General features: G+C 36.5%; 1 protein-coding gene across 2 annotated transcripts; it reads left to right on the top strand.

Moving 5' to 3' along the window:
- Positions 1-599: 599 nt before the first annotated feature.
- LOC115215386 (toll-like receptor 4) lies at positions 600-23741 on the top strand. 2 transcript variants are annotated; one of them, XM_036503471.1, is made up of 3 exons: positions 600-741; positions 9727-11985; positions 22901-23741. In XM_036503471.1, the coding sequence occupies exons 2-3, from the start codon at positions 9749-9751 to the stop codon at positions 23136-23138; spliced, it is 2475 nt and encodes an 824-aa protein (XP_036359364.1). In that variant the 5' UTR covers positions 600-741; positions 9727-9748; the 3' UTR covers positions 23139-23741. The 2 variants fall into 2 exon arrangements, with proteins under 2 accessions (XP_036359364.1, XP_029640408.1); XM_029784548.2 differs by lacking the exon at positions 600-741 and adding an exon at positions 4403-4528.

Below are 23741 nucleotides of genomic sequence, written 5' to 3'. Positions count from 1 at the left end.
TGGTTGAGCAGTCGTTTCAGCACCCAGTCATAGTGTTGTAGGAGCTGAGTTAAGCACCTTCTTCCTGGTCGGAAACCATGTTGGGTGTCAGGCAGCAAGTCATTTTCTTCAAGGAAGGTGATCAGTTTCCTTCTGACTATTCGTTCCATGACCTTGCTGATGTGTGAGGTCAGAGAGATAGGTCTGTAGTTCTTGGCCTCCGCTCTGCTACCTCCTTTATGAATAGGACATATTTTACCTTCCTTCAGTTTTCTTGGAAGTTTGCCAGTTGCAATGAAGCTCTGAAAGAGGAACTGCAGTGGTCTTGCTAGGACTCTCTTACATACTTTTAGGAGGATTGCCGGGAATCCATCGAGGCCAGTAGCTGAGTTTGTTTTCATTTCATCTATAGCCTTTATTACATCGTCTTCCTTTATATTGATGTAATCAATCATCGCTGCCTCTGATTTTATATCTGCAGTGGTAAAGAAGTCAGTTGGATTGGTGATTTGGAAATGCCCAAGGGGTGGAGTGAAAACACTCTTGAATTGCTCATTCAGTATTTCACTTACCCTCATTGGATTTCCTATGAGTGTGCCATCCTTTTCAAGAGGTACATTGAATTTCCAAAAGAAAATAAGATTGCTCAAGAAATATTCTGGGACATTCTAAAACATTCTATACAGCTAGAAGATTGATGTATTTAAATTTGCAATAAGTGCAATTTACAGTCATCAAGAAAAATGTTTATAATTTAAAAAGGTAGGTATTAAATTATTTTGAACTTTAGTATTGTTATTTATGATACTGTTAAGATATTGGTATGCATATGAAAGTTAATTTGCACCAGAATTGATAAAGATTACTTTAAGAGTGAAAAGACAGATGTGGGTATCTTATTAAAGTGTACAAGCTATGCTACTTTATGAACTAAAACAAATTAGCTATTTTAATTAATTACTACAGATGTTGTATATTAACAATAACCATGCTGTATATTGATATGAATTAAGCTAATATAAATTCAGTGACAAAAAACAAAAGGCATTGGAGGGGCGACGCATATCTTGCGCGCAGATAAATTGTTTCACAAATTATGGTGTGGTTGACAATGCGTTGCTTACCCATACTTTTTAATTGAACTGAATTAATTCGTTTTTTTTAAATATCACCATATTCATACTCCTGTGAAATTAAGATATCAACTCGCAAATAAGCGAAACCCTCGAATTCATCAGTGTATACACACACACACACACACACACACACACACACACACACACACTTATCGGGAAGTTTGTAAGTTGATTACAATACTCTGCTTCCGCTTCCGCGCGCAGAGTAATTAACGTAAAATATTCGATCTATCATTTGAATTTTGGTGATTGGAAGTGAGGAAAACATGAAATATATGAAGTATTAATTATGAAACTTGTTGCTGGCATAAACTTTGAAAAAGAGAAAACTACGTACAGACATGTGCGCGCGCGCGCGTGTATGTGTGTGTGTGTGTGTGTGTGTAGCAATACATAATCGTTACGTTAAAGCATTTGTCCTTGATTCTTACAGTGGCTAGATAGATGAAAGGGGAAAGAATTGAAAATTTCCTTGTAACGTCAATATTCTCAAAATGTCGGCAGCAGCGATACAACTCAAAGATACTGAAAAATTTCCTACACAGATTGATTGAAACTAATGATGAGTGGTGTGCGTACACACACACCACACACACACACACACACACACACACACACACACACACACGCACACACACACACAAACACACACACACACACATTGCTTTTAGAAAGCATAAATCTGGTGAAGCACACTCTAAGAAGTAGAGCAGCCAATGTTTTTTACTGGGAGAGGCCGGTTTATGGCGTTACCCTGGGTTTCCCGTCCATAAAGGGTTTAACTTTATGGGCCCAAAAACCCTAAGACCTCTTTATAGGTATATACAAATGCATACATATATTTATGTGAGTATATATGTATATATATATACTTTCTCTCTCTCTCTCTCTCTCTCTCTCTCTCTCTCACACACACATGTATATATTTTATTTCGAATTTGTGTGAATATGTATAGAATAATATATCAGTTGAATAAAGTTAAAACATGGCCTGGCTTTCATGTTTTTATTATAGTGTTTAACATTAAAAAATATAGTTTGTAAATCTCAAAGTTAAATTACCGCTTTCATACATGGAGTGATCATCAGATTTCAAATGTGTTTAACTGACAGTTGAGGTCTTGACAACTTTAGTACCTCTTAGAACACTTCAAGAAGCTGAAGTTTTAGAACACGGTTTTAACCAATCTGCATGCAGCTTAAATATCATGGCTTGCCAGGCGTACTGATATCCTGTAATCTGTCTATATTTATATGCAAGAGATATTTTTTTAATTCACATCATTAACTGGTTGTTATACTATTGCTGTTATTTCCGTTCAGAACAGGTCTGAACATTTTAATGAAGCATTTTTCTTTTATTTTTCTTCCAACTTTACTTGTGTCATGTAGTATATGAAAGGAAAAATTAGAAGCATTTTCTGACCATATGTCTCTATATGTTCACCCAATGGAATTTGGCGAGCATTGGTGTGCCGGATTTGTCGTCTGTAGACTCGTGAGTGTTCTGATAATGCATCCCCTGTCTCGCCAATATACAATTCCTCGCAATTCAGGCATTTAATGAATTAGATCGATTTTCTGCTTTTGACATTCATATCTGCATTTGCGAATGCCTGTCCATTTTTTGTTCTAATAGATCTACCAGTATGCATGTATTGATACGTCCCACATTTGTTATGTTGGATACTGTGAATGCTTACTCTATGTATCAAAGCTGATGATTACTCTATGTATGAAAGCGCTAATTTAACTTTATAAGGATTACAAATTATAAATGTTAAAATACCATAATAGAAAACGTGAAAACCAGACCATGTTTAACTTTATCCAACTGATATATATATATAATATAATATATATATATATATATATATATATATATATATATATATATATATATATATATATATATATATATATATATATATATATATATATATATATATATCACTGGTAAAATGCGTGGCCTCGTGAAGAGGCTGTTGCAATCACGATATCACTAGATCGTGAGTTCAATTCACAGAACGGGTGGCGCGTTGTGTTCTTGAGCAAAACACTTTATCTCACGTTGCTCCATTCCCGTTTTTGATCAGTTGGGGAATGTTAGCTTGCTCACCTACCCAGAAGGGTGGCGTCATTTGAGGGATAAAACAATGATAAAGCGCATGTTGCCCAGCGAGGTCTAACAGCACTTAATAACCAGGTCGGTCACGTAATTACGTGATAACTAGTAAAGCACATAGCATGTGTATGTATGTTCGATATTATTTGTATCCCCCAAGCAGCTTTTAACTCTCTCCGAGAGCCACCAAAATTGTGTACAAACATACAATCACACGCACACAAACATACACATATGTCTATACATAGCTATATATAAATACATATGTATTATATATACTTATATACACATATATAAATTTATGCTTTTGCGTGGATTTGTATATATGCGTTTGTGTGTGTGTGTATATATATATATATATATAATATATATATATATATATATATATATATATATATGTATGTGTGTGTGTGTACGTGCGCGTGCGCGTGTGTTTGTATGTGTGCGTGTATAAATGTACATACATATATGCATTATTGGCCGTACATACATACTGGTATGTGTTTTGTTTACATTCCAAATTGGTTACGGGATTTCTGCGACTTCATTAGCCTCAATTTCTGGCCTCCTAATTCCCCCAATTGTAATCCAATAGATTACTCTCTGTGGGGCGCATTCGAGAAACATCAAGGCCGAGCTGGTGGTCAACACCAAGGAGTTGTTTGAAGATTTTTTCAAGGACACAGTAAGGCACGCACGCACCAAGTTCTGGAGCCGTTTTAAGGTCGTGGCGGTGGCTCAGCGCGGCTGCTTTGAGTAAACTGTTATCTCTGAGCCATAACCTAGTTGATACTGTTTGATTTAAAAAAAAACCTTTTATATTGGGATAAGATGTTTTCTTTTCTTTTCCTTTTATGCAAACTGTTAAATTTAGCTCAAACACTCTTTATACATGTGTTTGTGTCCATGTATTTTTGTATGTATGTGTAACAGAATAGTCTTTCATTGTAAAAGTGGGGATATTTTCATAGGCAAGAGTGTATGGAGTGATTTTGTCCAATGTTGGAAGTAAGCATTTTTAATTATCTCATTGACATTGTTTAAAGCACTTTCATAAACATCCTTGAAATATATAATAAGTACTTCAACATTTTAAGGATTGACTTCTCACTTTTGGTTTTACTTAACCAGCTCATCTTACATCTTATATATATACAGGAGTTGATCAGATAGGATGTATAGACATACGTAGTTATATATATGTATATGTAAAAAACTACGAATTTATATCTAGAAATAACAAGACGAATGAAATACTTCATGTAAAATACAATTAATTAACGACAAGGTAACAAAAATACTTATTTACTTCCATCTTCATATTCAAATACTGAGTAATATTTTTGTTTGACTATTCTCTTCAGATTTTTATGTCTTCAAATGCGTTTTGGCACTTTTCTGACAAATTCTATTTTACTTCTTTTTTTCCCAGTAAATCGTTTAATGGTGTTCTCAATTTATGTATATTTAGAATGTACTGTTGATAGTAATTTACTAGGCCAAGGAAAGCTTGCAATGTCGGTATATTCGTTGGAGGCAGCATATTCTTGATTGCGTCTGCTCTCGACGTCTTCCATTCTTATCTATGATTTGACCCAGGTATTTGATTTTAGGCAAAAAAAAAAGAAAAAATTCACACTTCTCTTCATTGAGTGTGAAACCACAATTCTTAATTTCTTTAAAGTCACACTTCACGTATTCGATATGCTAATTCCGCGATTCGCTTTTGATTAACACATCATCAAGGTAAGGAATAGTAAATTGATAGTCTGCCAACATCGCGTCCATCATCTGTTGAAATATTGCAGGTGCTACCTTCAGTTCAAAAGGTAGTCTATTGTATTTGTAAAGATCTCCGTGCGAGTTGACCGTTAACAGCTTTGAGCATTTTTAAAATCTACTTTGATTTGTAGATATATGTCAGATAGATCGAGTTTTGAAAATATTTTCCTCTGTTTAGTTTTGTAAAAATATTTTCTGGGGTCTGTAGTAGATAATGGTTCATTTTTAAACAGTCATTTAAACCGGTCGAAAAATCGGCGCACAACCCAATTTTGTTTTCTTTTTCTTTTTATGCATACAGTCGGAACTGCCCATTTCGCGTACTCCACTTTTCCAATAATTCCGTTTTTTGCCAATCTGTCCAACTCACCATCCCCTTGCTTTATTTCCGCAAAGGCACTTTCTTATTAGGTTTAAACACAGGTGTAACGTTATCATCTAATTTAAAACACGATTCAGTCTACTTAGTCCGAGAGTACTTGCGGAAACATTTAAAAAAAATTTTCGCTTTAACTTTTCAGACGAATTATTTTTAGAAGGACAACCATCTACGTTTTTACAATAGAGATTTACGGGGAGGTCCCATAAATCGAATAATTCTAACCAATCGGTACCAAACAGATCGGTTGCATTTTTAACGACGAAGACTTTCACCATGCATGTTTTCCCTCGAAATGTGACATTAGTCCACATTTCGCCTATGAAATGTAATTTGTCGTCCGTCACGCTACCAGCAGATTTCGCTGTTTTTCTCAATATAAGTTTCCCTATTTTCTTCAGTGTGTCCACATTTATTATTGAAACATCACATCTAGTATCCAATTGAAGTTTAATATGTATTCCATTTATTTTTATGTGTACGAATTTTCTTATTTTGGAGTCAATTTTTGTTTCTGTTGAGAGCACTCTAGGGTTTTAACGTTTGATATTCGTAATTTTGTTCTGCAGTCTGCACTCTAGTGACCAATTCTTTTGCAACTGTAACATTTTTGATTTTTAAATGGACAGACTTTTCCGAAATGTATGCCCCTACACCCATAACATGGATTAGGACGTTGCTCTCTTTTCTGGTTGTACTTTTTCCGGTCGGCATATCAGTATTCTTGAGGCATCCTCTTCTTGAACTTTTTCTACTCCGTGTTTCAAGTTTACCATCCTTTGGCATTCTTTTGCCATGAACTGTAAACTTAGTTCTTGGTTCGCTTGTTTCAATTTAGAAAGAATTCTTGCTTGAATTTCTGTATCTTCGCTTGCTGTAAGGCCTTGTACGAAAATAAGACACTTGAATGTCTCAGGTGTAAGTACTTTGGGATCTTTTCGGTTTGAACGGCAGTTTTTTCTAGCGGTGTCATATGAAATTATTACCCATAATTATGACCCTAGAATCGATCTATTGCATTTCAATCTGTTTTAGGGTTAGGGGTGGGGGGAAGGTTATCTTTTTTTCTTCACAAATGTAAATAAACCCAATCTGTTTCTTAAACGAGGAACATATTCATACGGCACAGAATGCTTTTTAACTCAATAGACGTCACTGTTTGGTTGAAATTGCAGAAATTGAAGGAAAAAAACGACAAATATCTTACAAACTATAGAATTTTCTCAATAAAGCCAAGAAAAAAAGATGTTTTATAAACACATTTTACCAGTATACGAAGTTTAAAATGTTTTAGTTACCTAGAAATTATGTTAAAAACTGCCGTTCAAACCGAAAAGATCCGTACTTTGAGTTTAAAACTTTCACACATCTTATTGAGCGTTCCTGCGTCTGTGATAAAATCATCATTCTCTTTTATCGTTATATTCCAACACTCTATTCGATTGTTCAATAGTAAAGTTTTATCACCGAATATGTTAGACAGTAATTCTATTGTTTTTTAAAAACAAATTTCATTGTATTTTGGGGACAATATGGAATTACGGTAACGTTCATGCTCTAACGGCACTAATTTTAGCAATAACAATCTCATTTTTTGTTCGTCTGACCATGATTTGTAATCTTGCTTAAAAATCTCGTACCTTCTGTAGCACGATGCACAAGTTAGACCCTCCTCTGAATTCATTATTCGAGTTCGAAACGCTGTCTGTCGAAAACGAACTTACCTAATTTTTAAATTTCTTTGAATATAGCTTCAATAATTGTTGTTGTAGTTGTTGCTGTAATAGTTGTTTCTGCAATTCCCGTTGCTACTCTTGTTGCTTTAGCAACTGTGCTATGGAAGCTGATAGGCCTTCCCATATTTGACAAGTTGTATCACAAATTGTTAAATAATCTACGTGAGCTTCGAACCCACGTCGCCAGATGTTGTGACGTAATTTGTTACGTACAATAAATAACCCGACAACAGTAAAAACAATATAATGAACTAACAAATCTCTTTACGAACCAACAATTAATTTTCCTTGTGACTAACCAACCGGCACCTTCCGACTTAGCTGCGAATTAACACCAACTTCACTCGACTCTTTTCTCTTTATTATAGGCATATAGCACTTTTTATAGAATGGGCATTACAAAGACAAACGTCGGATACATAAAATGATTAACGAATGAATTATGAAGTGTGAAATTATAATAATGAAATGGCTTTCTACCCACCAAAGTAGAAAGTCCCATTTTACTGTTTATATAATCAATGATTTTTGTCCAGTATGTATCATGATTTATATTGCATAAGGCATTAAGTCTGCATTCATGACCACTGGTGGCAATTCATCATATTGAAACCACTTTCTTGTAATTTCCACTCTGCTTCCAAATGTCTCTTTTAATCTCGCCGCTCTTTCGTTCTGCAGTAGCACTGCTTTCATAATACGGTTCTCTTCATTATCTGCTAATTTCACTCTTATTACACCTTTCATTTTTGCTATTTCAACACTTTTCTCGCACACCACTAACATTCGTTCATATTTTCCTTTGCGTGGCATTCACGGCTGTATCTTCACTCTCTACTAGTGTCTCCACTTCTATTTGATGTTCGTTTTCTTGTTTATTCTGTCCTTCCTCCTTCTTACTCGTTGAAGGTTCTCCGTTGCCTCCTCATTTCTTCTTTTCTCTATTTTCTTTTCCTCCGCTTTCCTTTTCTTTTTCGGTGAAGATTCGCTATTTCCTTTCTTCTCCACGAATGTAAACTCTATTTCCCTCTCCGATATTACATTCACTTCTATCTGACGACCCTCGTGTTTCTGGGGATACTTTGCCTTCATGTGCCCCCTTACTCTATATTGGAAGCATATTGGTGATCTACCCTCCACCATGACTCTCAGTCTGGTCTCATCGGGCAGAACTATCTCTTCTATCATTTTGTGGAGGTCAGACAGGCCGATAAGTACCATCACTTCTAGACCATACCCCACCAGTTGACCTCCGCTGTCTTTGATATTTTCAACATCTCCACTCTCCCCCCGTTCTTCATTGTCTTCGTATTTTCACACGTTTGAATATACTGGTGCACATGTACGTATGTCTGAGTGTAAACATGTATGTGTGAACGTACGCATATCTATATATGTGTGTGTACACACACACACACATACGCGTATTTGCATGTGTATTCTTTTTGCACTAGTCTGCACGCGCGCACGCGTAGGGCTGCATGAGCTGGTTACAAACCAAACCTACCGGGAAAGACTGTGACGGCGCCGTTCATTGAGTGGTTTATTGTACACATTTATGTTGCCGACTGTTATCTTTACCCGCCTCTTCCTTCTCCATTTATAAAGGCGGTGTAAGTCCCAAAGCCCTAACACCTGCCCACTCTGCATGCCCGTCCTCCTCTGGCATGTTCCTGTGGTCTGTTCGGTTGATGTTTCTCTCTAACTTCTATTTCATTTACGATTGTCTGACGATATGTTTGCTCTACGTTTTCCCTAGAAGTGTCACGTGTTTACATTTAGTGTGACGTCAGGTGTTGCCGAATACTGAAACATATGTAACAAGTGGAATAATGGAATGCTAAGCTACGTCCATGTTCTTTTCTCTTATTATTGTTGCGTTCTTTGTATTACGTCATATACCGTCCTCGGATGCGTACAACATGCGTGTACAAGCGGCGGAGTTTAACATATCTAACATTAGAGCTGAAACATGTGTGCTTTAATTGTCGGGTGTCGTGTTCATTCAATTGTGTGTGCGCGCATGTGTGTGCGTGTGTGCGTGTGCGTTTGCGTGCGCGCGCACAGTTATATGATAATCAGTTTCAATTATGGCTTTGATTCGGTCATCATCAACTTCAGTAGGTCGGCCAGAACGTTATCATCTTTGAGTGAAAAATCTCCTGAACGGAAATTTTAAAACCATTTCTGACATGTGCGTCCTGTTAAGCAATCAACAATATAAACTTCTCTTTGTGAACTTCAACAGCTCTCTTGCCTTTACAAAGATAAAAACGCAACATATGGCGAAAATGTTCGTTTTTGAACTCCATATTAAAATTGACACTGAACTAATAGCTGTAAACAAAATTACGCGCATTTTGCTTCTAAAGTAAGTTAAAAGTAACGACTATCAAATGTCAAAAGGAAAAAAAATCATAACATGGACATAAACCATTTAAAAAATCGTAACTCTATCTGTTTGCGAAAAACGAAATTACTATCTTGCCAACCCAATATATTAAGTTTATATGTCACCAAAGTGTCAGCTGCCATAGATTTCTACTAAAATTTGCTTACCTAAAATTATCTATATTTCTTTTATTTTAGGCATGAAGATTTCTACATAACAATGAAGAGGACGTTCATTATTGCTTTTGCTTACTGCATGAAAATGTTTATTAAAGTGACTGCGAATTGTCAAACGGACTGCCCTGATGTTTGCAACTGTACTGAGATTAAATTTAACCGCTGTACTGCAATCTGTAAAGATCAAAATCTAACCCAATCACCCGATTCTTTTCCAAAGAATACTACAGTAATAGATTTAAGTCGAAATCGTATTAAAAGTATTCCAACGGATAGTTTGAAACATTTGAATTTATTAGAGGTGCTAAAACTTGACGATAATCTCCTTGAACGTTTTCAACCGACCACCTTTCAAGGTTTGTGGTCTTTGAGAGAACTCTCGTTAGAGTACAACCGACTAACTATGACTTATAAATCCTTTCCTATAAACCTGTTCCAAAATTTAACAAAAGTGAAAATTCTGAAATTACGAGGTAACTTATTACACATATCTACGACCTATATCGATAAAACTATTTCTCATTTAACTTCACTGGAACAATTATATATGACAGGTTCTATAGATTCGCATTTTGGAGCGGCATATGCAAAACTGTCAAAATTAAAGTATGTTAGCTTTGCTACAAAACGAAACAGCTCACAAATGTCTTTTCTCACGGACATTTGCTTTAGAAATACACTGCATATTGTCTCTTTGAATCTCAGTTATTCTCAAATAAGTGCAATTAGAGTAGAAACTTTTAGACATTTAAATAATCTGAGAGTTCTAGATATTTCATATAATAAAATTCACGTTGGATACATCCATTTCTTCAAAAGTTTCTTGTCAAGTTATCATCTTGAATATCTTGTTCTCAATAATATCAATGATGGGAATAACCGTGGATTTCCATTATTTACACCGGAAGCATCTTGTTTAAAATATACATCACTGAAAAGATTTGAGTTTAATTATAACAGACTGGAATATATTGAGCCCAATTTTATTTCTTCTTTGCCCAAAACATTGGAATACGCATATTTGAGAAATAATATATTAACATATGGAAAATATTTGCTTGAAATCAAGACTTTAACCAACATTAAATTAATTGACATTAGTACGACGTTATCACATAAAAACCTTCCATTATTTCGTTATAAATTACTCAATAGGGATACTACTTACAGTTTTACAATCTCTAAATCTCTTAAAACACTCTTACTACAAGGTTGCCACTATCAATTTCCGATACCACCATTCCATATAAAAGATGCAAATGCAATAAGATTAATTAATGCAACGAATAATTTATTTTGTCCATGGAGTGGCCCAGTCCGAGGCTTAGAGCAATTACAAATTCTGGATTTAAGTCACAACCAATGCAATAATATCAGCAACGAATTCTTCACATATTTCACTGGTCTGCGACTTTTGAATATCGAAAATAACGCAATAGGAATTTCAGGTCAAGTTGCCAAAGAAGGTTTCAGCAAAGCTTTTCTAAATTTAACCAGCCTCGAAGAATTACATCTTTCAAATAACCACGTTCAATATTTATCAAACAACAGTTTGTTACAGCTGAAAAATCTCAGAATCTTAAATTTACGCAACAATTTATTGAAATCCTTTGATGTAAAGATTAGTCATATGTTAAATTTATCATACTTAGATTTATCTAAAAACGTTTTACAGGAACTGTCGGAAAACACTTTTAATGCTATTGAAAAGATATCTGAACACCATAAATTCACTGTTAACATAGAAAGCAATAAATTGAAATGTGGTTGTGCACAAATAAGATTTCTCACTTGGCTGCACAAAGTACGGAATTCAGGTCGTTTGAAAATAATGTACTCGAAATGTACTCATCCTAACGGAACAGTGTGGGAGTTGACAGACAGTCGGCTTCCTTTGATTATAACCTATCTTAACCATAGGTGTTCATCATTTATCGGTATAATTATCGCTGTAACATGTCTTATTGTGCTTCTGGGTTGCTTTTCTGTTGGAGCTCTTGTTTATCATTTTAGATGGAAACTACGATATTTGTATTACATGATCCGAGAACGATACGCATATCAGAGAATACAAACTGGGGAATATCTTTATGACGCTTTTGTATCTTATGCAGAAGAAGATCGTGGTTGTGTTGTTGAATATCTAATTCCAGAACTTGAAGAAAAGGATACGTTTAAACTGAATATCCATCATCGAGATTTTCCTGCAGGGAAGCAGATTGCTGAAAATATATTGTTTGCTATCCAATCGAGTCGAAAATGTCTTATTTTACTGAGCAGGTAAATGTTCACCGTTTATTATCAAAATGTATTAATTTTATTTCTAACCTTTGCCTTTCATTTTTTAATTTAAGCTATTTTTTAAAAGAAATTTAAAGTGTAAATTTCTACACAGATGACTTGTAGTGTTTAAATAAATTATTTCTTCTCAAAAAGAGGATTTTCTGTAAATTGCGTTTTATATTTTTACCCTTTTATTGGTTCTAATATTTTGACTGTGTATAGACATTGGCAGAAAGGAGAGAGATAGAAAGTGGGGAGGGAAAGAATGGAATTTGGTAGTGAAGAAAGTGGTAACTCAGGTTAACTTTGACCAAATATTTGCGAATGGAATTTGGAAGAGAAACTGAGAGCCTGTCATAATATATAAACAGACAGGTTTAAACGCACTCACGCACTCTTACGCTTCATATGGAAGATTCAAGTTCCACTAGTGAGAGAAATCCATCTACTGTAAACACTCACTCCATTGTGGTCTTGTGATGCCGTCCTTGTTAATGCGACGCCTTCTTTTGAGGCTGACGCACTTGCAGAAATATCGAAATCACTGCAATGGTGTGAACGACGGCGACGAAAACAAGGGTGACTAGGAAAGTCCCACAAAATCTTACATTTCTCCGACTCCAGTACTCTTTCGACTCGATGATTGTACCATGTATTTCCAGCTTCAAATCCCCATTTCTGGCATAGTTTCCAGTGTAAAGCTTTTACAACATGGTCGTGTCTCCATTTCTTATATTCTTTCTGTGCGAACTTGGGGCATTCTTCCACAATGTATGCCATTGTCTCGGTCCAAATTCCACAGGCACTATATGTTTCTGACACATTTTCTCCATATATATATATTTTCTCAAGTTGCTTGTTCTTATCGTTTGATCTTGGGCTGCTACAGTTAGGCTCTCTGTTCCTTTTTTTTAATTGCCTATTTTTAAGCCAATCTCAGAATTTTGTTCCACATACATCCTCAGTGGCTTTCCAATATTGACCATGAAAAGGTTTCACTTCAATCTGTCTGATGTACTCTCTTGGAATTTCATTCTTGTCCTTTTCTCCTGTTACACACTTGACCACCTGTTCTTTATTCACAGTTTTGTGATAGTTTTTCTGTGTCGTTCTGTAGTCTACTAGGCTTTTCATTTCTATCTGTACACATTCTTCTACTGATATTAAGCCTGTGTACACATTCTTCCACTGCTATCATTATTGTCTGGAGCTGTAGCACTGTCTGCTATTTATTCATGGAATACTTTATATATTTTATGATTACTGGTGCTACCGTGTTTATGGCTAGTGTTTCTATGATCCATGTGTGGAGAATACTATCAAAAGACTTTCGATATTATCATCATCATCATCATCATCATCATCATTATTATTATTATTATTATTATTATTATTATTATTATTATTGAGTGAGAGAGCAGTTCATGCCATCAAAGTGACACTGGGGTAAAATATACGAAACCCAATATGCCCATCATGACTACCCGTCTGATAAAGGTACACCAGGCACATGCATCACAACCATATGTGCGCGACTCAACCATATGTGCGCGACACAACCATATGTGCGCGACACAACCATATGTGCGCGACTTATTATTATTATTATTATTATTATTATTATTATTATTATTATTTATTATTATTATTATCATTATTATTATTATTATTATTATTATCATTATTATTATTATTATTATTATTATATTATTATTATTATTATTATTATTATTATTATTTTATGTTTGACTTTTCGCATTTGTACAAGTTGTCTCCAAGTCTCACCCAGAGACCTCAAGAGACAAGTCAGAAGTTCATGCTGGTGTTATGCCTAAGGTGCCATATATTTGGTTTTGTACACAGTGTTATTTTAGAGAATGTTTAAGAAAACATAAGAAAATTATAAGTTTGTTTTAAAATTTAAGATTACATAGACAGTACTTTACGTAGGATATGGGCAGTTCCCATGAGCACTGTCTTGCATTTCTGCCATTTTGGAGTTTTCCTGGTATCTGAGCATGGTAACAATCAGCCCCTTTTGCTATCATTCTTAGGGCACCTATGACAACTGGTATTGTTTTAGTCTTCAGGTTCCACATTTTGCTAATTTCTATTTCAAGATTTTTATACTTGCTCAGTTTTTGATAGGTCTTGACAGATACGTTTATATCAATTGGGGAAGTCATATCAATGAGGAGGCATGATTTTTGTCTGACGTCTTTCAATATGATGTCTCGCCTATTTGCATCTACCTTTCTGTCAGTTTGAATGGTGAAGTTCCAGAGGAGTGAGATGTGATCATTTTCAAGCACTGGGGGTAGTTTATGTACCCACCAGGTTTTATCATGGGGCAAGTCCAGGTTTTTGTAAATTACCCAGTGAATATATTGAGCAGCTGTATCATGCCTGTTAACATACTCTGTATGTGCAAGAAAACTGCACATGGAGACAACATGATCAATGGTCTCATTTTGTTGTTGACATACACGTCATATTGGGGAGCTATCGTTATTTAATACGTTGGCCTGGTAGTTCCTTGTAAGTAGGCATTGATCTTGGGCTGCTGCTATGATAAACCCTTTTGTTTCTGATTTTAAGCCAGAAGCCATTTGCCATTGATGGGTAAGGGCTTTGCCAACATCGGCATTATTCGCTCTCTTTGGGTATTTGCCATTGAGAGGTTTTTCTTGCCATTTATCAGTCAGAATATCTAAGGCAGCAGTTTTAGCACGGGTTTTCATGCGCATGACTTTTTCTGCGCCTGTTTCTAGTATGTCTAATTCTGGAATTTGTTGTATTCGGAATTCACTTAGGTGTTTTGTTATGTATTTGTCTAAATGTTTTTTATCATACATAATGCGCCTACTGTGATAAGATTTGTTTCTGTTTTTAGGCTCCACATTCGAATTACCTCTGTTTCCAGATCTTTGTATTTTGAGAGTTTCTCCGGTTCTTTTACAGAAAAACTATCATCTGTTGGTATTGATACATCGATTAAAAAGCATTTTGTCTTGCTGATCTCTGACAACTATATCTGGCCTATTGATCCTGATTCTTCTATCTGTGTGTATTGGCATATCCCAGTGTATGATTGCTTTCTCTTTTTCTGTGAACTTTTCTGGTGTGTGCCTATACCATCTTTTTCCTGTTGTTATTCCATAGTGTTGTCATAGCTTCCAGTGTATATAGGTCCCAACTTTGTCGTGTCTGTAAATGTATTCCTTCTTAGCCAGGACTGGGAAGCCAGAGACTATATGCTTTATTATTTCTTCTCTATCACCACATATTCTGCAGTTGTATTTCTTTTCATGACGTGTGTTTGGTGATTTCTGGTGGGAAGGTTTTGATTTTGTGCTGCAATAAAAAATCTTTCAGTCTCTGCTTTGAGTCTTGAGCTTCTCAGCAGTTGTTGGGATTGGTACCAAGGCGGCGAGCGGCAGAATCGTTAGCACGCTGGACGAAATGCCTAGTAATTGGCCTGTCGCTACGTTCTGAGTTCAAATTCCGCCGAGGTTAACTTTGCCTTTCATCCTTTTGGGGTCGATGAAATAAGTACCAGTGAAACATTGGGGTCGAGGTAATCGACTAGTGCCCTCCCAAATTTCTAGTCCCCGCCAAATTTCAGGCCTTGTCTTTTTAGAAGAAGGGATTATTATTATTATTATTATTATTATTATTATTATTATTATTATTATTATTATTATTATTATCATTATTTAAAACGTCACACAGTATCCAATATCGTGATGTTGATTGAAGATATTGTGTCTCCTGGGGGTTTGTACTGTCTGTCAAGTAACAACAAGGACCTCAGACAGACAGTACTATACGTAATATGCGTAATAAAAATGAGACACGTGATAAAAATAAGACTACTGAATGCCAATTTTTGCAATATATATGGATTGTAGGTTGTTTCTAAAATTTCTAAGATGTTTCTTCAGCTTGGGTGGTATTGACCCCATGCTCCGATGACAGTGGGGATAACTTTTACGCTCGACTCTCATAGCTACCATACGTTAGCGATCTCAGTTCTCCATATTTATCAACGTTTTTTCTTTCTTTCATGATGATATGTTGATCTTTTGGCGCTGCTACGTCGATTATTAGGGACTCTTCTTTGCCTCTCCTAAAGGTTACTACATCCAGCTTTCGGTGCTCTAACACTTTGTCTGGAAATCAAAGTTCCAGATGATTTTGCCTTCCCCTTTTCGTCCATTACCTTTTCCGGTATATGTTGATACCAAGCACCCGTAACCTCATATCCATACTTACGGCAGAGTAGTCAGTGGAGGTTTTGGGCTAATTTGTCGTGTCTACGCTTGTACTCTTTCTGCGCAACACTTTCACAAGTACTAGTAATGTGAGTCACACTTTCGACCCTCTTCCCACACATTCTGCAGAAGTTCGATGCACTTGAGTTGTATATATTCTTTTTCACTAAGTTGGTATTCAATGCCTCGTCCTGCGCCGCGATGATTGGGCTTTTAGTATTCTTTTTTAGGTCACCCTTTTTGGGCCACTTCCATGATGCCTCCTGCTCTTTTAATTTGTTGGTTTCACGGTGGAACTGACCATGTAATTCTATAAGGAGTTGGGTTTCTTCTCTCGTTGGCTGTTCTTGTTTGGAATTCATGAACACTCTCAAGTCCATTTTTGTTACCTCCTTCTGCACTAGCATACTGTAGCAGGTCTTTGCTGTTTACCAAATATTCTGCTATGTTTCTTCTTTCACTCTTGATGTACTTCCATACGCTAATCAGCCCACGTCCACCTTACCTCTTTTCATGTAGAGCCTGTGTACATTTGCCTTAGGGTGGAGGGCACCATGCATTGTCATTGTCTTTCGGGTAGTGCGATCGAGTTGGTCAATCTTCGCTTGTGTCCATCTCAAGACGGGTGTACTATAGCGGACTACAGCAACAGCCCATATGTTGATGGCAGTCACAAGGCTCCTTGCGTTGAGCATTGATTTCAAGAGAAGTTTGAAGCTCATGAAATAGGTGGTGATGACCTTCATTTTCTGTGCAAGATATTGTCCAACTCCAGGATCGCAAGGTACTTGTACCCATTATCATCCGGGTCTTCAATCTCTCTCCATTTTGTAATTTACTCTTTTCTCCCGCTTCAAAGTAAGCCCCATGAGTTGCCAGAATCGTTAGCAGGCCGGGCGAAATGCATAAGGTATTTCGTCTGCCGTTACGTTCTGAGTTCGAATTCCGCCGAGGTCGACTTTGCCTTTCATCCTTACGGGGTCGATTAAATAAGTACCTGTTACGGACTGGGGTCGATATAATCGACTTAATCTGTTTGTCTGTCCTTGTTTGTCCTCTCTGTGTTTAGCCCCTTGTGGGTAGTAAACAAATAGGTATTTCGTCTGCCTCTACATTCTGAGTTTAAATTTTGCCGTGGTCGACTTTGCTTTTCATCTTTCGGGATCAATAAATTAAATACCAGTGAAACACTGAGGTCGATATAATCGACTATTCCTCCTCCTCTAAATTTCAGGCCTTGTGCCTTTCTTCTTCTTCTTCTTCTTCTTCTTCTTCTTCTTCTTCTTCTTCTTCTTCTTCTTCTTCTTCTTCTTCTTCTTCTTCTTCTTCTTATTATTATTATTATATTATTATTATTATTATTATTATTATTATTTGAAAACTCACAGCTTATTTTGATGGGTATGATGGAAAGTGTCAGCTCTCCACAGCCAGCAAACTAAAGTAGCACTTGTTTATTTGTCCTGCTTCAAGAACCCTGCGAACAATTTTTGCAGTTTCAAGCAATACTGATTTTTTGTAGGTGTTCTACCTTCCCAGTTGCAACGATCTTTTTCGGCCATACTGGTAGTTGAGTGCTGATACTTCCAAGTGCACTAATTACCATTGATACCACTTCTACTCTTTTTATTGACCACAACCTTCGTATTTCCCACTTTAAATCGTCATAGTTTATTTCTTCTTTCTTCTTTCACATTGATCCTGTTGTCACCGGGGCATGCCATGTCGATTATCATACATGTCCTTTCTTTTTTATTCACCACAACAATGTCCGGTTTCCGATGTCTGGTCGGATGATCGCACTGGATCATTACATCCCACAGGATTTTATTGTTCTCATTTTCGGTGACTCCTTGTGGAGTTTTCTCATACCACATCTTTCTATTAGCCCTTAACACTTGCTGCTGAGTTGTGCATGAGTGCTTCTGTCTCTATCTTCAGGTCAGTCCTCCTCATCCATAGCCACAGGTCCTCTGTATCTGTCTTGGCGTTCACATCTCTTGAAAACTGACCGTACATTTTCCTTTCCTTCCATGCTTTTTTTTTGTTCATTTCTTGTTTAAATGTTTCTTTAGTTACACAATATTAAGTTTTGATGATGCCAGCCTGTTGTGTTTCAACAACAACAAAAACAACAACAGCAACAGCAACAACAACAACAACAACAACAACAACAACAACAACAACAACAACAAAAGCAACAACAAAAACAACAACAAAAACAACAGCAACAACAACAATAATAACAACAACAACAACATCAAAAAAATACCTTAGGAATGGAACCCAGATTCGAAATTTCCCCAAACCTGATGAAGGCTTGAGTGTATATCAGCCGAAACGTTGTGTTAACAACAAACAAGATGAAGAAAAATATCCATCGAATCTAAATAATGTAAATAATGTACAAAATTCCTCATCTCTTAAATATAGAATTGTATTGTTGCAAAGTGTCCAATGGACAAGCCTGGCTATATTGTCGTTGCGTCTCTTATGTTCCTTCTGCGCTAGTAGCGTATATTGGCTGGTAATATACCATACGGTTTCACCATTTTGTCCACAGATTCTGCACTTATCACTTTCTGCTGTGTTGTCTATTCTGTATTTCATGTAGTTTGTTCTCAGTGCTTGCTGTTGGGCAGCACAAATTATAGCCTCTGTTTCCGGTTTTAAATCACTTTTAGTCATCCACAGCCATCTTTTTTCTTTGTCTATGAAATTGACCAAGCATTCTTTTCTTTACTCACCTGTTTTCAGTTTCATTTGTTTTCAATTGCTTGTACAGTGTTTTATTTTTGCAATCTTTCATCCTACACAAGCCTGACCTACTTACTTCTAATAATAATGGTTCTGTGGAATTTCCTACATACCATGCTATGTTGTTTTCTGCTCTAATACTGTGTTCGTATCTTCCTCCTCTTTTTCTTGGTACATACAGTCTGTCTGTGTCACTTTTGGGGTGGAATGTCCCATATCTAGTTAGCAACTTCCTTGTCTTTCTGTCTAAGCTGTTTAGTTCGTCTACTGCCCATGCGATTACCTCTGCTCCATATCTAATGAGTGAAATCGCCCAGGTGTTGATAGCTTCAATATTATTCCGTCCGTTTAATTTCGACTTAAGGACCAGTCTCAGTCTGCGCAAATATTCCACCTTAAATTTTTCTGTCATTTCTTTCTCCATCAACTTATCCATTTAAAAAATCCTCAGGTGCTTATAGCCCGTCTCTTCTATTTGCTTCATAACCTCCCTCGACGGTATCGTTAGCCCGTACATACATTTTATTTTTTCCTTTCTTCAAGACTAACACTACACTTTCTCAGTCCGAACTCCATTCTGATATCAGCACTGAATGTATACACCGTATGAACGAAGGAACTGATTTGGGCTTCATCTTTACCATAAAGTTTGAGGTCATCCATGAATAACAAATAGTTGACTTTTTGTTGGCGGCTTTTGAATACATATCCAGCTTTTGATTTCCTCAGAATCTGTGTTAGTGGTATCAAGCACAGTACAAAGATCAGTGGAGACAGGCAGTTCCCTAGAAAGATACCCCTCCTAATTTCTACTGTCCCTAAACTTCTTTCCGTATGCTGTCAGGTCCGTTCTCTTATTCGCCATACTTTTACCAAGCAATCGCTCAACATTCGATGCAATACCAAATAGGTTCACACACTCCATAATCTAAGAATGTGAGATCATATCGGACGCATTACAATAATCCATCCATGACATGAATAAGTTACTTTTCCTCCTCTTGCAGTCTCTAAGTACAGTTTTGTCTGTCAGGAGTTAATCCTTGGTACCTCTGCACTTACGCTTGCTACCCTTATGCTCATGTAGCAGGACTCCATTTTTTTGTGGCAGACTACCCCGCTCAAAAGGTCCCTGAATTAAGGTTGTTTAAGGATGTTGAATGAAACACCCATGTTTCCAAATGTGAATTTCTCTCAACATATGTCTGTGATACTCTCCTACTACTTCTGCTCGTGATCAGAGATGCACATATCGTCAGCCACTAAGGGACATGCTCAACTGGCTATGGTCAAACAACTGACAAACATATCTGTAGTGTTGAGCAGAATATTTGCTGTAGCCCATCTTTTATTCAAAAGAAAAAACACTTGATAACAAGACAAAACACATGATAACACTTCCAATAAATTAAGATCAGAAGCCATGTGAGCTAGTGCCTGCTACTACATCAGGGTATTTATTATTATTATTATTATTATTATTATTATTATTATTATTATATTATTATTATTATTGAGTGAGAGAGCAGTGCATGCCATCAAAGTGACACTGGGGTAAAATATACGAAACGCAGTATACCCATCATGACTACCCGTTTGATAAGGGTACACTAGGCACATGCATCACAACCATATGTGCGCGACATGGTGATCTCATATCAAGATAAACAGCGCATGACCTTGCAGGTGGGGCCCCGTTAGTATTTACTCCTGGTAGAGTAACCCATCCCGCTCAAATATCCCTGAATAAGGGTTGTTTAAGAATGTTGAACGAAAAACCTATGTTTCCAGAGGTGAATTATTCAAACTCCAAAGAATCCTTCTCAACACATGGCTATGATGCTCCCCCACTACTTCTGCTCGTGATCAGAGATGCACATATCTTCAGCCACTAAGGGACATGCTCAACTGGTTATGGACAAACAACTGACAAGCAAATCTGTGGTAGTGAGCAGAATATTTGCTGTAGTCCATCTTTTATACCAAGACGAAACTTATTATTATTATTATTATTATTATTATTATTATATTATTATTATTATTATTATTATTATTATTATTATTATTATGCGTGGAAGTTTGATTTTAAATGCGTTTGCTGTCGATCACGATTAAAAGAAATCGCAAATGTGATAGCTAAAATCAGCAAAGAAAATCAAACTTCTACGCATAATTTTAGCAACCAAAGTAAAGTTTATGATAAAATCCCTTTAGTGATTAATTTAGTGATTCCTTTCGTGATTAACAGGCGCCGAAATTTCGCTGGCATTTCAAAGATATTAAATGAAAGATACCAGCATATTGCAGAAAAATATCCTCGTTTCAAACAAATATCCCCTCAGCCGCTATTATAGTTTTTAGGTGGAATAAAATCATTATTAACCACTACTTCTAACTCCAATAAAATATGCCGTAGGGCCACTGTTGAAACACTGTTGAAGTATGGATCCACTTCTTTCCCAGTCTCTTCTGAGAGTAAGTGTTCAGGCATTGAAGTTTGTTTTCTACCAAGAAGTGCTCTAAGTGTTCTCCATTTCGGTTTGAGTTTTGATGGAACGAATACTTATGATGGGGATTGTCATGGCCTAATTGTGCATTTGTATCTCCGCCAATGATGCGGATGTTGTGTTTTGGTATAGATCGTACAAGAGACGATAAATCATTGTAAAAATGTATGACCCTTTGTTCATCGCTGACATTTGTTGGGCTGTAGCAGCAGATGCCAGTATAGAAGAATTACCGTTGAAATTGGCAACTATTATTCTAGATGTTATTTTCTCAATGCTATTTAGTGATTTCAGGACATGCGGGCCGAATAATAATCCAACATCGCCGATGGTGCTGTTAAAAGAATTTTTCTATGCCGATCTAGATGCAAAAGTCCAGTTGTTATCGAGTTCATGATACTATAAATTGTGATCATCATGGAAGAGACGGTGTTCCTGTACACACAAGATGTCAATATGAAAGTTGATAGCCGATGCAGCAAGTTCTGAAATTTGAGATAGAAATTTCAAAGTTCTTACATTGAAAGTCGATACTTTAACAAGATGCTTGCATCTAGCAAATTTCTATTTTGTTTCTGTAGCTGACTTGTCGAACGCAAATACCAGAACCGGCATACCTGGTCGCGACCCTTGATAATCCGCACGACGATCGATGCGGTATGAGTTTCTGGAATGATCCAAAGTAATGACTAGTCTTTCGATAGCCCAGTATATTCCTCAGTGTGAGCTACGTCTATTAATGATCACAGTATTTCTCTGACTGAACTGAACTGAACTGAACTAGTCATTGATCTGTTTAGGATTTCTCTGCCCAGCATCTTGTGCACCTTACCATTTACTAAGTTGACAGTTCTTCTGTCAAGGTTTCACACCTGCTATGCTGCACCCCACCCCATGCAGGTAATCAGAACTCCATTTGTCAGTTTGGGTTCAACGTCGACCTGCTCGCTTTGGGTGACCCTGCTAGATTACCGAAGGCGATCTTCCTGTCGATGGTCAAAGCAGGAAAAAAGTTTCTGTCATCGGACGGTATAGCTTAATGAGGCAATCCCAGACTGTTGCCACCACCACACGAACAATGACGAGGGGTTGGAATTTGTGGTGGCCCACGAGGATACTACCATATAATATGAGCTCAGGTGGTAAAGAACTCACACAATACTATTTCTTTCTCGCTCTATTTTTTCTCTCTTTTCCCCCTTCTCTATCTCTTTCTTTTTCTCCCTCTTTCTCTCTCCCTCTCTTACCCTATCAGTCTTTCTTTCTCTCCTCTAGGTCTTCACAGTCCTCTCCAGTTTTTACCAGCAAATTATGATAATATTTGTTTCGTATTTTAAAGTTTTATCATCAATGTATAATTTCGTTTAATTTCAGGAACTTTTTGGCAAGTGAATGGTGTATGTTTGAATATAACATGGCTAAAATGGAATGTGTCCACACTGAAAGAGATTTGGTAATTGTCATAATGCTCGAAGAATTCTCTGTAGAAATTCTACCTCTACAATTACAACATCAAGTCAAAACACAGAGTTATATATGTTTTCCAACGGACAACGCGAAGACAAGTGATGTTTTCTGGAATAATCTTAAAAAGTGTATACGAGAAGGTTAATAACAGTGTGATCGATTTTAATTATATTTCAATTTTTAAACGGTATCACCGTAAGAACATTTTGTAATTTTCTTCTTTGTACATATGTAACAAAACTTTAAATTTCTGCGCGCGCACGCGTTTATGTGTGTGTGTGTGTGTGAGAGAGAAAGTGAGAGAGAGAGAGAGAGAGAGAGAGAGAGAAAGAAAGAGAGAGAGAAAGTGAGAGAGAGAGAGAGAGAGAGAGAGAGAGAGAGAGAGAGAAAGAAAGAGAGAGAGAAAGTGAGAGAGAGAGAGAGAGAGAGAGAGAGAGAGAGAGAGAAATTTCTTTATAGAATATGGCTATTGCGTTCAGTAAATATTCATTATAACCTTACCTTTAACTTTCATTAACAAAAAAACATGTTTCTTTGTATGTACTCGGAGTCATTTGTTTATTTTCAATATCAATATTTTGCTGATCATTGTATAATTTGTTGTATGTGCTAATTGCTAGCGATTGCATATTACCAACTTGTTCATTGTTTTCTTTCTATAATATATTTTAAATCGAGGAATCCGTTTTTGCAATGTTTTGCCCTCTGCGAACTTTTGACAAATAAAAATTGTATATTTGAAACCGCA

Source organism: Octopus sinensis, linkage group LG1 (assembly GCF_006345805.1).
Source record: "Octopus sinensis linkage group LG1, ASM634580v1, whole genome shotgun sequence".
Lineage (NCBI taxonomy): Eukaryota > Metazoa > Mollusca > Cephalopoda > Octopoda > Octopodidae > Octopus > Octopus sinensis.
The sequence above is the reverse complement of the archived record's forward strand: the minus strand, read 5'-3'. Positions and strand labels throughout refer to the sequence as shown.